Here is a 16,230-nt window from a genome sequence, read left to right as displayed (position 1 = left end):
CTTCAACCCGCAGACATGAAACCCGCAACCCGCGGCAAAAATGTTAAAGTAGCCCAATTCCACAGGAAAACTGCAGATTTGGCAACGCTTGAATGAGACACTCAGTGTGTATTTATAATTGTTATTTTAATATTATTATTTTATTATTTATCTGAATTAAAAAATTAAAAGGAAGGAATTAGGATACAATATGCTGGGAATATTGTAATAAAACACTGATTGTGATTACAAGAAATAGTAGGTTAGTCCATGCTGTTAATGGCACTTATATTCAAAGTATTCAGTTATTAGTCAACACAGAGGCTACAATCAATGCACATTTAATCACTGACATTTAAATCTCCACAACACAACATTAACATTACTGTAACATAAACTGGATGAAACTGACAGGCAAATTGGATCAGGATGGACTTAAATATTCCTGAATATGAAAATGAAGTGAATGACCAGTGAACTAAGCTATTTAAGATAAGAAGGGTAAGAGTGCCACAAATGTCACTCTCTCATCTATTCACTTAAATGATGCATGTGGTACTTTTAGCCCTTATGTCTCTTGTTAATTTGCCTACAGGGACAATGGATGAAAATTACTTGCATAGCTAAAAGTGACACATTTATATTAAAGTACTTTAATGAAGTGATTAGTTAATTAAGCCAGTGAACTCTGGTATATTCTTAGACCCTCACATACAATGATGGATTGGCAGAATGACAGATTGGTGTTAATACCCACTAATATAGTACATGATCAAACCTACATTTTTTTTTTCCCAAAGGTATATGGGAAATAGTCATGAGTCATGTGGTGTGACATCTAAAGTCTTCATCTTAAGTTTTAACTATGTTTTTTTTTTAAAAACCATTCATTCATTATTATGAATGAGCTCATATTACACACACACACACACGCTCTCTCTCTCTCTCTCTCTCTCTCTCTCTCTCTCTCTCTCTCTCTCTCTCTCTCTCTCTCACACACACACACACACACACACACACACATACATTATATATATATATATATATATATATATACAAACCCAATTCCAAAAAATTTGGGACACTGTACAAATTGTGAATAAAAAAGGAATGCAATGATGTGGAAGTTTCAAATTTCAATATTTTATTCAGAATACAACATAGATGACATATCAAATGTTTAAACTGAGAAAATGTATCATTTTAAGGGAAAAATAAGTTGATTTTAAATTTCATGGCATCAACACATCATGTTTACCACTGTGTGGCATACCCTCTTCTTTTTATAACAGTCTGCAAACATCTGGGGACTGAGGAGACAAGTTGCTCAAGTTTAGGAATAGGAATGTTGTCCCATTCTTGTCTAATACAGGCTTCTAGTTGCTCAAATATCTTAGGTCTTCTTTGTCGCATCTTCCTCTTTATGATGCACCAATTGTTTTCTATGGGTGAAAGATCTGGACTGCAGGCTGGCCATTTCAGTACCCGGATCCTTCTTCTACGCAGCCATGATGTTGTAATTGATGTAGTATGTAGTCTGGCATTGTCATGTTGGAAAATGCAAGGTCTTCCCTGAAAGAGATGACGTCTGGATGGGAGCATATGTTGTTCTAGAACTTGGATATACTTTTCAGCATTGATGGTGCCTTTCCAGATGTGTAAGCTGCCCATGCCACACGCACTCATGCAACCCCATACCATCAGAGATGCAGGCTTCTGAACTGAGCACTGATAACAACTTGGGATGTCCTTGTCCTCTTTAGTCCGGAAGACATGGAGTCCCAGTTTTCCAAAAAGAACTTCAAATTTTGATTCGTCTGACCACAGAACAGTTTTCCACTTTGCCACAGTCCATTTTAAATGAGCCTTGGCCCAGAGAAAACACCTGCGCTTCTGGATCATGTTTAGATATGGCTTCTTTTTTGACCTATAGAGTTTTAGCCGGCAACGGCGAATGGCACGGTGGATTGTGTTCACTGACAATGTTTTCTGGAAGTATTCCTGAGCCGATGTTGTGATTTCCATTACAGTAGCATTCCTGTATGTGATGCAGTGCCGTCTAAGGGCCTGAAGATCACAGGCATCCAGTATGGTTTTCCGGCCTTGACCCTTACGCACAGAGATTGTTCCAGATTCTCTGAATCTTTGGATGATATTATGCACTGTAGATGATGATAACTTCAAACTCTGAGAAACTCCTTTCTGATATTGCTCCACTATTTTTCACCGCAGCATTGGGGGAATTGGTGATCCTCTGCCCATCTAAACTTCTGAGAGACACTGCCACTCTGAGAGGCTCTTTTTATACCCAATCATGTTGCCAATTGACCTAATAAGTTGCAAATTGGTCCTCCAGCTGTTCCTTATATGTACATTTAACTTTTCCAGCCTCTTATTGCTACCTGTCCCAACTTTTTTGGAATGTGTAGCTCTCATGAATTCCAAAATGAGCCAATATTTGGCATGACATTTCAAAATGTCTCACTTTCAACATTTGATATGTTATCTATATTCTATTGTGAATAAAATATAAGTTTATGAGATTTGTAAATTATTGCATTCCTTTTTTATTCACAATTTGTACAGTGTCCCAACTTTTTTGGAATCGGGTTTGTATATATATATATATATATATATATATATATATATATATATATATATATATATATATATCTCACAGAAGTGAGTACACCCCTCACATTTTTGTAAATATTTTATTATATCTTTTCATGTGACAACACTGAAGAAGTGATATATATATGTGTGTCACTGGAACCATGTCCTGTGGTCTGATGAGACCAAGATAAACTTATTTGGTTCAGATGGAGTCAAGTGTGTGTGGCGGCAACCAGGTGAGGAGTACAAAGACAAGTGTGTCTTGCCTACAGTCAAGCATGGTGGTGGGAGTATCATGGTCTGGGGCTGCATGAGTGCTGCCGGCACTGGGGAGCTACAGTTCATTGAGGGAACCATGAATGCCAACATGTACTGTGAAATACTGAAGCAGAGCATGATCCCCTCCCTTCGAAGACTGGGCCGCAGGGCAGTATTCCAACATGATAACGACCCCAAACACACCTCCAAGACGACCACTGCCTTGCTAAAGAAGCTGAGGGTAAAGGTGATGGCCTGGCCAAGCATGTCTCCAGACCTAAACCCTATTGGAGGACCGTGAGGTCTCTAACATCCACCAACTCCGTGATGTCGTCATGGAGGAGTGGAAGAGGACTCCAGTGGCAACCTGTGAAGCTCTGGTGAACTCCATGCCCAAGAGGGTTAAGGAAAATAATGGTGGCCACACAAAATATTGACACTTTGGGCCCGGTTTGACAATTTCACTTAGGGGTGTATTCACTTTTGTGGCCAGCGGTTTAGACATTAATGGCCGTGTGTTGAGTTATTTTGAGGGGACAGCAAATTCACACTTTTATACAAGCTGTACACTCACTATTTTACATTGTAGCAAAGTGTCATTTCTTGAGTGTTGTCACATGAAAAATATTTAAAAAATGTGAGGGGTGTACTCACTTCTGTGAGATACTGTGTATATATATATATATAGGCTATATATATATATATATATATATATATATAGGCTATATATTAATTAATTAATTAATTTATTTATTTATTTATACAGTGCAATTTTCTTAACAAAGTGTTTACATTTTTCTGCTGTAAGTTTAAGGCAATTTTTGTATCAATTGTAGTAAGTATGCTGAACCAAAACATTTAAAGAGAAGTAATTTCTTGACAATTAAAAGTGTTATATAGCCCACTGAATCATTCTCAAACTTAATACTGACAACAATGGAACCACTTGGGAGAGAAATGTCAGAAGACTTATTTCTTAGCACAAAAGAGGATAATTCAAGAACAATGGACTTGTGATAAGGCCCCTGGAATAATCAGGACTTCATTTTAAGCTTTCATTTAGTGATGAGTGATTTTTTTTTTTTTTTTTTTTTTGCTAGACAAAGAGCAGGAGAAATACCAAACAAGTGTTTCAGAGCCAGAAAATGGATCTAACAGCATCCAAAATGTTATGGTGTTGCTAGAGGAGGAGTACAGTGAGAAGTGCCTGGTTCCCACAGTGAAGTTCAGTGGTAATAAAGCTCTTATGTAGGGATGTATGAGTGCTGAAGGTGGGAGGGAGTTGCGCTTTATCAATGCTGTCATGAATTCACACACCACTGTGTGATGTAATACAAAAACTTGTATTTCACCCAATCTTAAAGGGATAGTTCACCCAAAAATGAAAATTACCCCATAATTTACTCACGGTCAAGTAGGGATGGGTACAGAGAACCGGTATTTTTTTGGACCAGTACGTAATTGGGTCAGTACCAGACTACCAATAAGCTTCAGGACAAACGATACTGTTATCGGTACTTGTGATGTTTTATCTTTGTATACTTCAGTGTTAATGGCAAATTAGAAGCGGCTGCTTGTCATTTGTCAACAAAGGAGGTAACACTAGTAGTATAATGAAACATTTACAGACAAAACATGCCATCTACCTCAAGCAATGCACTGTATTTACTATGTCTCCACCGTCTCACGTCTCCAGCTCCAAATGCAACTCCACTGCCTCAGCCTCAGGCGAAGGTAACATTCATTATAAAATAAGTCTTTAGGTAGTAAATCTCTCTCTCTCTCTCTCTCTCTCTTTAAAGGGCCTTTTTATTTTAAAAATGTACTTTGTTATGTGCCTTTACTGTTTGCATTTGTAAACTGCAGTACTAAATTTCAGCAGTAATAAAATAACTTGAAATTGTCAACATCTTTTCACATCATGTTTTTTTGCATCAAATTATAGATAGTAGTATCGATAACAGTATCGATAAGTACCAGTATTGATAAGCAGTATTGGTATTGGTATCAATAAAATTCAAATGACACCCATCCCTACCCTCAAGCCATCCTAGGTGTATATGACTTTCTTCTTTCAGCCACACATTACAGTTATATTTAAAAATATCTTTGCTCCTCCAATCTTTATAATTGGAGTGATTGGAGGATGAGATTTTGGCTCCGGGGTGTTAATAAAGGCCTTCTGAAGCGAATCGATGCATTTGTGCAAAAAAAAAAACAAAAAAAAAACCTTATCTAAAACTTTATAAAGAAAAATAACAAGCTTCCGGCACGACAGCCATATGCATTCGACTTATGTCTAAACAGCATTAAAGGGGTCATGAATTGAGAAATCCAATTTTCATTGAGCTTTTGACAAATAACAGGTCATCATACTACAAGAATATGCTGTAAGTTTCAGAACCGAAAGCTTCCTTGTTAGTCCAAAAACGTCTAGGTTACGTATGTAACCCTCGTTCCCTGAAGGAGGGAGCAGAGACACGATGCGATCTCCGCCCCGCACTGTAGGTATATAAGAAACAGCGCAAGCATACTCTCATTTAAGTCTTCGCTGAGGAGCCGAGCCATTGTGACCCGGCTGTTCAGCGGAACAGCGAAGGGACGTAACATCTCCGTTCGTGAGGCCTAGCATGAGCAAAGGGCTACACTTAACATAGAATGCACTGGGTAGCATATTCCAGCTGGAAGTATGCTAACAGGCTGCCTGCTCGTAGGAGGTCTTACAAAGCACATATGAACTGGCGTAGTGGTGATACATATGGAAGATCTCTGAAGTACTCAGTCAACAGGGTGGATATGTTTCAACGTCAGAGATGGCAAGAGTGGTCTTGCCAAAGGAAAGACACATGCTGCCAAGGAGACTTACCATGGAAATATACACGTGGGATTGCCCAGAGGGGAAATCACAACACATGGAGGCATCTAGTCTGACACAGGGGCTGACTGACAGGGCATGCACACAAGTGTTAGACATCAACAGTGCTGGAGGAACCCAGGGTTCTGAGCTGTGGAACTCACCTGAGGAGAATGGTGCAGCAAGCGAGCAGGTCCTACTTACTGCCCCGAAGGGGCGAATATACGGGAGGACACAGGCTCTACACGGAGATTATAGAATCTCGCAAATGTGTTAGGTGTCGCCCTGCACATAGCTCTACAAATGTCTGTTAGTGAGGCGCCATGCGCCAGCGCCCAGGAGGAAGCAACACTCCTGGTTGAGTGAGCTTTCACCTCTAGGGGGCATGGCAGATCTTGAGCCTAGTAAGCCAAGACTATAGCATCCATTATCCAGTGGGACAACCTCTGCTTGGAGACAGACCTTCCCTTCTGCTGGCCTCCATAACAAACAAAGAGCTGGTCTGAGGTCCTAAAGCACTGAGTTCTTTCTACGTAAGCACGGACAGCGCATACTAGACTGAGAATACTCGGATGAACACATTCGCCATAACCGACTGTATTCACTCGAGATACTCCACACGATGGACATTTTGACATCTGTGTGTCCGTGTTTTTGACTATTCAGGCGAAAGGATAACTTAACGTGCGCGCAACAGAGAGAGAGCGCTTCTGTTGTGTGTCATTCAGCGCGATTCCTCCTATCCGGCCTTCACTAACAGCAAATTAATCGATAAAGAATTGTGATTGAAATGTAATTTTGTTATACGACCAGATTAGCTACTTTTCATTTGGCTGTAGGCTGAAATTATTCAACCCGCCAAAGTGGCTAGTGGGAGTGGCTGTTTTACACAGCTGAAATCTACCCGCATTTGGTGGGTTGGCGGGTTTTAATGTCAAGCCCTGGTCATACATATACCTTAAGTGTAGGCTTTCTTTGAGAAACATACATACATGCATAAATAAATAACATACTGTACAAAAAACAGGGGATCTTTTAATAATTTAAATTTATTAACAGTGTACACATTTTTCTCTATTAATTGTTCAGCATAACAATGGGGTTGAAACCGATGTGCTTGTCACTGTAAAACAATTCAAGGCTTAATTATAACTTAAAATTTTCAAGTCATACCATATTCATACATACCATATTTTTTACATATATAATTGCTAGTTAAGTTTTTCTGGGACAAGTCTTTATTTTTTCAAGTCCAATTTCAACTTGTTTCATAAACACTCTTTCTGCTAATAAAAACACCCCCTTTGCATATAAAATGACCCTCTTTATTAACAGCCCTTTTTTCTGTATTACATCGTGGCAGATTCAAAAAAACATTCATGTGAGATGTGGTGAACTGTGCTAGCAGACTGTTCAGGAATGTTGTTGAAAGTAAACTTTAGTCTTAGGTTTCTAATATTGAGATTTTTCAGGCTATGCAGAGTGGCATCTTTCACAAATTTGACCACAACTGGACCAGTGAAGCCTCATTACCACTCAAACAGTAGCCTAATATCCTACTTAGCAGCAGCATAAAGGGAGAATATCAGATGGCTGCTAGTTGGTTTGTGTTAGTTGTACACAGGAAGTATCTTTGCCTCTCCTTGCAAGGCAATCAGGGTTAGGTCAGCAGGTTTCAGGTATGAAATACCCTATTTCCATTGTCCACTCTCAATGTCATCTGGGACAGGAGAAGATGTGTTAACCCCGGTCTCTGTGCAGCCTCAGGCCTCAAATAACTTCTTTGATCCATGTCACAGAAGATGCAGACACTCATCATTATTGATGAGTCAGCACACATGTATTTCAGAATTTCTAGTAATAATAATAACATCTACACCCACACTGCAAACTGACATGTGCACTGGCTCAAAAATAATTCTATTTATGTTGATTTCTGAATTGTTTCAGAGCGTTTTATATTCATGTTACTGAGATAATGAAATGTGAGAAATTTTGGGTAACACTTTAGTATAGGGAACGTGTATTCACTATAACTATGACTTTTCCCTCAATAAACTCCTAATTTACTGCTTATTAATAGTTAGTAAGTTAGTTGTTAAATTTAGGTATTGGGTAGGATTAAGAATGTAGAATAAGGTCATGCAAAATAATAATAATATTAATACTTAATAATCACTATCAAACAGCCAATATTCTAGTAATATGCATGCTAATAAGCAACTAGTTAAAAGACCTAAAATAAATTAGACCTAAAATAAAGTGTTACCAAATTTTGTTCTGTATGTTTGAACAGCCCTTGCTCATGGTGGAAACATCCTTGTTTGAGGGACTTCCTGTGGGAGAAAAAAAAAACAATCAAGGGAAAATTGTTTTACATATTTGAATGATATGCATATATAAATGTTTAATGAGACATTTTCTGTGTGGTAGATGCAGTTTGTTTCATCTCAGCGCAGTGTTCTCTCAATGAATCTGGCTTTGGTTTATATTTGCATGCAGGTGTATTCTCATTTTTCAGATCCACTGTATTTTCATCATTAATTGATTCCCATTTGAACATTATGACATGAGTTAACAGATTCTTTAATAACAGAATAGCACAACACAACTCTCAATTAATCCACCTGGGTGTTGTTATGGGATCAAGGAAAAAGACTAATACAGTGGGAGCAGTGGGGTTGTTAATAATTATTAAACTCTTCCTATCTAATATACTAGTAATAGCTGTGCTTTGCTTCTGTGGGTTATTGCACAGACAAAAAGAAAATCAGTGCAATAGGCAGATTCAAAAAATGTTTGGAAAAAACTAGCGATTTCTAGAATCTGAGCTTAATGAATAGGGAAAATCCTGGTTTACTTCATGTTTACATTCACATCATTGAAAGTTTCCAAATGTACATAAGCCCAGAGGACATGCATTGTTATTTTCCACCATTTTTAAATGAACTATAGTGAAGAACATCTGAAAAGAAATGGTCACGATTCAGGAATAGCAGAACGTATTAAAAAAACAAAAAAACACAAAAAAAACAAAAAACAAATGGAATATCCTTAAATAGCTAAATAGCTAAATAGCTCAGCAAGCTTAAAACTTAGAGAAAGCATTGACTGTGGATGTGTACTTCCAGTGGGCAAATGAATGTGGACAGTTTGTGCAAAAATTTGTATGTAATGTGTAAAGAACTTTTTGAATATTCATTTCCTGGCCAAAAATAAATAAATAAATAATAAAAAGGCTCAAATTGTGAAAGAATGGTTTAATGTGATTTTAATATGTTTCTTGACACATAATTTTATGAGTGTCTGATGCAAATGTCTACTACAGTGTGATGTCACAATGTGGAGGAAGTAGAAAATGAATTGTTTTGCCAACTTGATTTCCAACAAATGCTGCTCAGAGATGAGGAATATTGAAGTCTAAAACGTACAGTATTTTATAGTACAATGACCTCTTATATGTTAAAATATTCTTTATGTCATGACATTTTTAATGGTTTGTTTTCACAGAAACTCAACATACTGTATGAAGGTGTCCATGTCACTGACGGTTGAGGAGAGTGAAGAGGGACTCTGCTTTAGCAGTCGAATACGTTACCAGGAGAGGGCCGAGATCACCAAAAGCAAAATGATCACCTGCCCTGACATCGATGACTATCTTGCCCCCTACAAGCAGCCTATCATGACCTGGTTCAAGGTAAAGAGTTGTAACTCACACAGGATGAGGTGACCCAGATTTCCAACTAGGATGTAAATCTTTTTTTGTTTCTGTCTCTACCCCCTTCCCTAAACATTCCTTCTGTCATGACAACTCTCTCAGTGTTTGGCATGGTAATGGGTATGACAATGTTGATAATATGTTTGGTCTTGGCATAATAGTTCTGCTATGCTGCTGCATTTATTGCTGCTGCTGCTGCTGCTGTAGGTTATTGCTGCTGCTGCAGAGCAAGTACAGGACTTGCTGCTGCAGAGCAAGTACAGGACTTGCTACTGCCAATACATACACTACATGCTGCTGTGAGCAAGTAAGACATGCTGTTGCTGTACAATATAGCGTACATGAATTACCTGTAGCAGATCTATACTGGTGGAGCTGGGAACTTTGGAGGGTTTTTGAAAAGTGCTGCGCTGCTAAGGCAATACTACCAAAGTATTTTGAAGGTTGAGCATGCAAGCTCATTGGCTACTGGTACAGCAGAAACCAATCAGCAATGTCCTATAGATAATGATGTGATTACGAGCAGGTTGAGTTAAAGGACCTATTAGTCTGCACCTATTAGTCTAGAGTTTCATGACAGAACTTTGTATTTACCCCTGAAATAGAGCTGCACAATTAATAATTAAAAGATCGCAATCTTGATTCAAACACTCATGTGATCTCATTCCTAAATGATAACAATACGCCTGTGTCTATTAAACCTTTGACAAAATCACACCGGCACATTCAAATCTGTGTTGGCGCTGCTGCTGACCCAGAGAGAGCACTTATCATATATAGAGTGATACAGTAGGAAACAACTTCACAAACAGTCTTTTCAACCACACAGTTTTGTTATTTCTGTATTACAAATATTCATATTATCACAGAAGTACTGTGATAAAAGTACGGTAGCAATCAAAATAGAGAAAATACCTTTTAAATGTAACTTGGTGCTTCAAATAACGTTTGTATCGATTACATCGTTACGCCACCAGGTTTACATACAAAAATACAAAAAATGTATTTGTTAATGAATCGTTCATTCAAGAGATTTGTTTGAAAATGCTGATTCATCCAGTAATGAAGCAAGTGAGCTATTTATGAGTGATTCATTGAATCATTCATTCAAACCGTTTTCTTTTTTTAAACTAATGCATTCATTTAAACAATTTAAAAAGACTGCTGCAATTAAAATTTTGTCAGAACCTCTAGTAAATTACAAGTTGTTTTGTTTAGTCGTCTGTTCAGAATCGTGGAAGAATCGTGATGTCTGTTTAAAACATGGCTGTAAACATATCTTGAACATTGGGGCCATGACAGGTTTGAGATACACTGCCTTAAACCATCTGATTTCAATAGGAAGATTGTTCCAGGACCAAAAATGTTGTTTTTCTTTGCAAAATCAATAACCTTTAGGTTAATGGGTTTGAAATGAGTTAGTGAAATGAAATTACTGTCTGTTTTTTCAGTAACACCAATCAAATAACCAGTTAACTTGCTGTGAGCACAACACTTGCTTTGACTAGTTCACTATTTATTAGCGATTAATCTTTTTAACTTTTAACGTAAACAGCTGAAAATATCACTGACTTGGAATTCACCACAAATCAGGAAATTAGACAGTTCATTTAAAATTTGGGAACTTACGTACATCAAATAACAGAATGACTCACTCAAACATTCAGTTCAGCTGAATGATTCACAGTACAATTTAACTCAGATGAAATGAAATGAATCAGCAGTTCAGGAATCAAAAACAATCAATAGTTCAGTCAGATCCACATAAAAGTCACCAATATTGAAATGCCCATGTGTTTAGCACTCGTTGGGGCCCATTACGTTGGTGCACTTTAGTATTTCAACTTTTTGCAACAGTAAGTGGATTCAGATCTGAAACACATTACTCACGAACCATCATACAGCAATGCGATGAACTTTTCTGTTGGCAGAAACTTCCATACCGCGATGATAGTGCTAAAGAACACAGCCCCAGTTGCAGGAAATCGCAGTTCGTGCTGGAGCCGAGTCCTGAACACTTTCCAGGCACGCTGTTCAATGATGCACCATCCCGTCACGTTTCAGACACCCGCATATCACAACAATCGATGACTCAAAACCATTAACTGAAAACAATCAGCGTCGATTTGGCCAGGCTAATCAATGTTATGTTTATTTTTTTTGTCTGTGTCATCAGTCTCTGCGTGCATAACGCGATCCAAGCAATTCTCAGCTCCTCTCTTCTTCCCCAAGTTTTTTTTTCTCCTCCGCCCACCTCCACCAGGCTGAGTCCTCATTGGACTATCATAGTCTGTCACTCCAACATGGAGAAAGTTTTCATTGGCTTAAATATTAGGATTTGTCTTCACAATATATAAATAAAAAATACAATACCCAAAAAAATGATTTACATTAAATATCCTGGAAAAATAAAATACAAATATAAACAATGAAGAATCTCAATATATCTTTTCTCTAAATATTGAGTGTTACATTTGTTTCCACAGGAGTGTCAGAGGAAAGAGTGGAGGAGCTCCATAATCATCAACACCACCAGTCTATGGATCCCAGAGGTGCAGGAAGATGATGGAGGAAATTACACATGTGAACTTAAATATGGCAGCAGAGTTGTGAGACGGACCACAGAGCTCAAAGTCACAGGTACGCTTTCAAACTGATTCAAATTAAACACTGTGTTTGAGGCACATCGAAAGCAAATAGAACCTGTTTTATTCAATAGCCGATTTTCCACTGCCAGGCCAAAGCGTTCTTGTTGCTTAACCGTTGCATTCCGTGCCGATCCAGCCCAGTCGGTACGGATATGGTTTCATTCTCCACTGTGGGGCTGATAACAGCCGCTCTTTGGAATGTAGTACAAATGAGTCAGTTGTTGCCTTGTTAACGCAAGAGTTTTCAGACAGTACGAGATGTAAATAGCGACCATGCTATGGAGGATGATACTATTATTAACTTGTGTTTACTTAGCTCAAATGGCGCACTTGGCCCGACAGTGGAAAAGCAGCTATTGATGCTGTCTACACTGGATGCATCACGTAGTGCTGAGATGCTGACAGTAAATGGGTGCCCGTTCTGTTTCTGCTGCGCTACACGTGTTTATCCTACTTCCGTCAAGAGGCCAGATGGATTTGGAATGTCACTTTGGCGCGTCCAGTGCAGACAGCCTCAAGCCATTGTGTTGCATCATGTACAGAAAAGGGAAGAGCTGGTTGAAATTACAAGTTATAATTTGATTGGCTAGATTTACATCTTACCAAGCTGATACAATGTGGGTATCACATTTTTAAAAGATACTTAGCAGAAAGTAATCAGTATTTTGGTTGGATAGAAGTTCTAATCGAGTCTGTACAGTTCCATGCCAAACATCGGCGGAGTTTAGCTGCAACCTTGATCAAACTCACCTGCCTATAGCTTTCTAGTAATGCTGAAGAACTTGTTCAGATGTGTTTGATTAGGGTTAGAACTAAACTCTGAAGAACCCCTGCTGCACTTCACATTTGGAAGTACATTTGGAGTAGGGCTGCACGATTATGGAAAAATCATAGTTGTTGATTTGATTTCCTTTGATACTGTAATCCTAACTATTAAAACTGATTAGCGGAATTTACATTAAAATACTTTTTTTCTGTAATGTGACATCAAATGACATTAAATGTGACATTTCAAATATGAATGAAAACAGTACTATAACAGTAGCAGCTATAGATGACTATGTTCTGAAAGGCCAAACATTTTTTCACTGGCAGCCTTGTGCCTCAAGCCACATGCTGGACGAAACTGAGGAGTAGGTTTGTTTAAAATCAAGCCCTTGATTCAACCCTCCAGCTTTAACTCCCCCGTTTCTACACATATCTAGGCTAAATCCAGCACAGCATAGAGCAAACAATGGACTGCACAGTTTTATACAACACACAGTGATGGAATCATAATAAAATCTGCTTTCACAGATTGTGTCTAGATAGCACTCTGTCTTTTGAGCATTCCCTTATAGCAGGGCTGGGCAACTCTGGCCCTTGAGGTCCACTGTCCTGCATAGTTTAGCTCCAACCCTGATCATACTCACCTCCCTGTAGCTTTCTAGTAATCCTGAAGATCCTTATTAGCTTGTTCAGATGTGTTTTATTAGGATTGGAGATAAACTCTGAAATATAGTGGATCTCGAGGGCCAGAGTTGAGAACCCTGCCTGATAGGCTACACATAACTGATCTAATCTCATTTACACTCACATTAATATGAAAGAATGAATTTCTTGATTGACAATAAAGTAAGCAAGCAAGCAAAATATTTTCAGAGGAGCATTGTTTTGCATTACGTATGTCGCCCTAATTGTTTTTTGATCATACAGTATACATTGAGCGTGACCATGAATACCCTATAAAAATGAGCGACTGATATGCATGTAACCAACTGGGCCTTGAACATTTCACTTAGCAATTATCATCTAACAATAATGCGCTTATGATTGATTATAGCACAAATGTATGAAAAACATGAAACGGATGTTAGATTTTTCTCTTACTAAAGGTTTCCCAAGATAAACTGCACATACTGAATGTGACAATGGAACAAAATTATTAACATTTTCAAAACGTCAGTTATCATGTGACTATTTGACAAAGAGGAAGAAGTTTGCAAAAAAGAAATAACAGTGGCTGTGAGCTGTTTGTTTGTTAATCCACTAAGATCCTTTCACAATGCTGCCAAAAACTGGGATGCCGCCTTGTCTGTTGTTCACTACACCCATTATGAATGGTCAAGACTTTTTACATGTCACAAAATAATGGGAGATGAGACAGCAGCTTGTCTGAGGACTGGTTTGCTAATGAGCCTTCACCATAGATGAATTGATAGGCCGCGAGGAGACCCTCCTTCCTGCTTGTCTTCTTACAAGGCAAGACAGCAGCATAACACACACATTTATCTCAGTGTTGTCTGACACATTTGACGTTCTCTGATCCCCCGCACACATCATCATCATCATCACGTGTGGGCAGAGATTGCCACACACCTTTATTGTTTTGCCCAAGTGCCAAAGGCAGATGATTTGTCTCTCTTAGATACAGAACGGGGTCTAAAACTCAAAAATATATCAAGAGATAACAAAGTAATTCAGTTAACCCAGCAGATTTGCACTAAAATCATGGAAGGTTTTGCAAGAGGAGAATTTTATGAAAGGAGAATCTTTACACATACTGCAGATCTTTGTTGGTTCAATCAATGTTGGTTCATAAAGTGACTACAGCTCTCAAGTTCTAAAAAAATTCATAATAATAATAGAACACCTAAAAAGTAGCTCTTTGTATACAGGTGCTAAAGTCACACGACTGACACAAAACAGACTTTGTGTGTTACTATTGTGTTTTCTAGGGTGTCATTGCTAGGGTGTTACTACAGTGTTCTAGGCTGGCTCAAGTAAAAAGCTGATTTTGAAGGAAATAAACAACAAATTAAATATAGAAAATAACCAATAGTGGACTAAACTGAACAGGGAGTATATATACAGGATATAACAAAGGAAATAAATAACATACAGTGGATAATATGTAACCATAGAAACTACAGGGACGTGACCAGAAACCACGGAACATGAAACTAAACAGGGCAGGGAAACAGGAGCTAAGGGAAACTGTAACCTTAATAGTTTGTTAAAATCATTCTACTAATTAAACTAACACTTCATAGCAACAGACTGTTGCAGTGCTTATTATAAATGATTTGTCCGTGCACATCATTGTTTTTCACAAATCCTATGCTCTCGTAATCTTTAATCAATACGTTAACCTCCCCTCCCTCTCAAATTGATGTCCGTTCTTTCTGGCATTCAGATCTGCCTCCATTTAGTTAGCAACACCCAACTTCCTACAATTCCCGAAGGACAAAACCCATTCCACACTACTTTTTTTTCTTCTCATATATACGTCACAATAGGGAACAAAAGACTATCGCAACTTCCATTTGCTGAGTTTCATGTTAATTTCTACATCTTCAAGTTCTTTAAATTACCATTAGTTAATTTATTATGAACAAATTTTGTTTATTATGAACAAAAAAGTAAATGCTTAACTATTTGTGATATTAGTGAATGAAACCTTCTTGTAAAATGACATATTTGTGAGGTTTGGTCTGAGCTGAGTATATGCACATTCATTGAGAGCACTGATGTGTAGATGAAATGATCTCGTAGGACGTCAGTAAACTCAGGCACTGAACCATCATAGCCTAGAGGCACAGGATCTGTATTATCATGATAAAATATGGATTGGGGTAAGATATGCTCAGACACAGCCTGCGGTGAGAGAATAAGCGTGAAATAGTTCCATTATCATGCTGTATCGTCTCCAGTATCGCTAGACCAAACAGATGAGCAAATCTTCAAATAGAGAAATAGTTATGTAGTGACTGCACAATGACTGCATGACCATAACATCTCTTTCCATGGCAGGCAAGAGACTTTTTTTTTTTTTTTTTTTTTTTCCAGTGTTAAAATACTTGATCACATTTTATTTTAGGTGTCTTTACCTACTTACTGTACATAAAAAAGCAATTGTTAGGTACAATGTACTTATTGTGTTCATGTTATATTGCAAAACATTTGTCAACTCAAGTATATCTTTATTTTTTATAGCACTTTATACAATACAGATAGTTTCAAAGCAGCTTTACAATGTTAAACAGGATAGCATTGATCAGTGATGCAAGCAGGATTCAGATTGCTGTAAATCAGCTCTAAAAAGACAACAGTGTCATTGTTCAGCTGAAGTCAGATCAGTGTTGATTTAGTTTGGTTCAATAACTGTGTAAAGTTCA

General features: G+C 37.9%; 2 protein-coding genes across 5 annotated transcripts in view; one reads left to right on the top strand and one right to left on the bottom strand.

Moving 5' to 3' along the window:
- Nucleotides 1-16,230, bottom strand: part of LOC127494456 (uncharacterized) — a 490,338-nt gene that overhangs the window by 361,174 nt on the left and 112,934 nt on the right. The window lies entirely within an intron of this gene.
- The window catches only part of il1rapl2 (interleukin 1 receptor accessory protein-like 2), a 685,297-nt gene that overhangs the window by 576,688 nt on the left and 92,379 nt on the right, over nucleotides 1-16,230 (top strand). For all 4 annotated transcript variants that reach the window (XM_051860353.1, XM_051860352.1, XM_051860354.1 and 1 more), the window contains 2 exons: nucleotides 9,218-9,404; nucleotides 11,912-12,065. In XM_051860353.1, coding sequence (XP_051716313.1) covers nucleotides 9,218-9,404; nucleotides 11,912-12,065 — 341 coding nt within the window. The remainder of the gene's footprint in view (nucleotides 1-9,217; nucleotides 9,405-11,911; nucleotides 12,066-16,230) is intronic.

This window comes from Ctenopharyngodon idella, chromosome 14, assembly GCF_019924925.1.
Source record: "Ctenopharyngodon idella isolate HZGC_01 chromosome 14, HZGC01, whole genome shotgun sequence".
Classification (NCBI taxonomy): domain Eukaryota; kingdom Metazoa; phylum Chordata; class Actinopteri; order Cypriniformes; family Xenocyprididae; genus Ctenopharyngodon; species Ctenopharyngodon idella.
The sequence above is the reverse complement of the archived record's forward strand: the minus strand, read 5'-3'. Positions and strand labels throughout refer to the sequence as shown.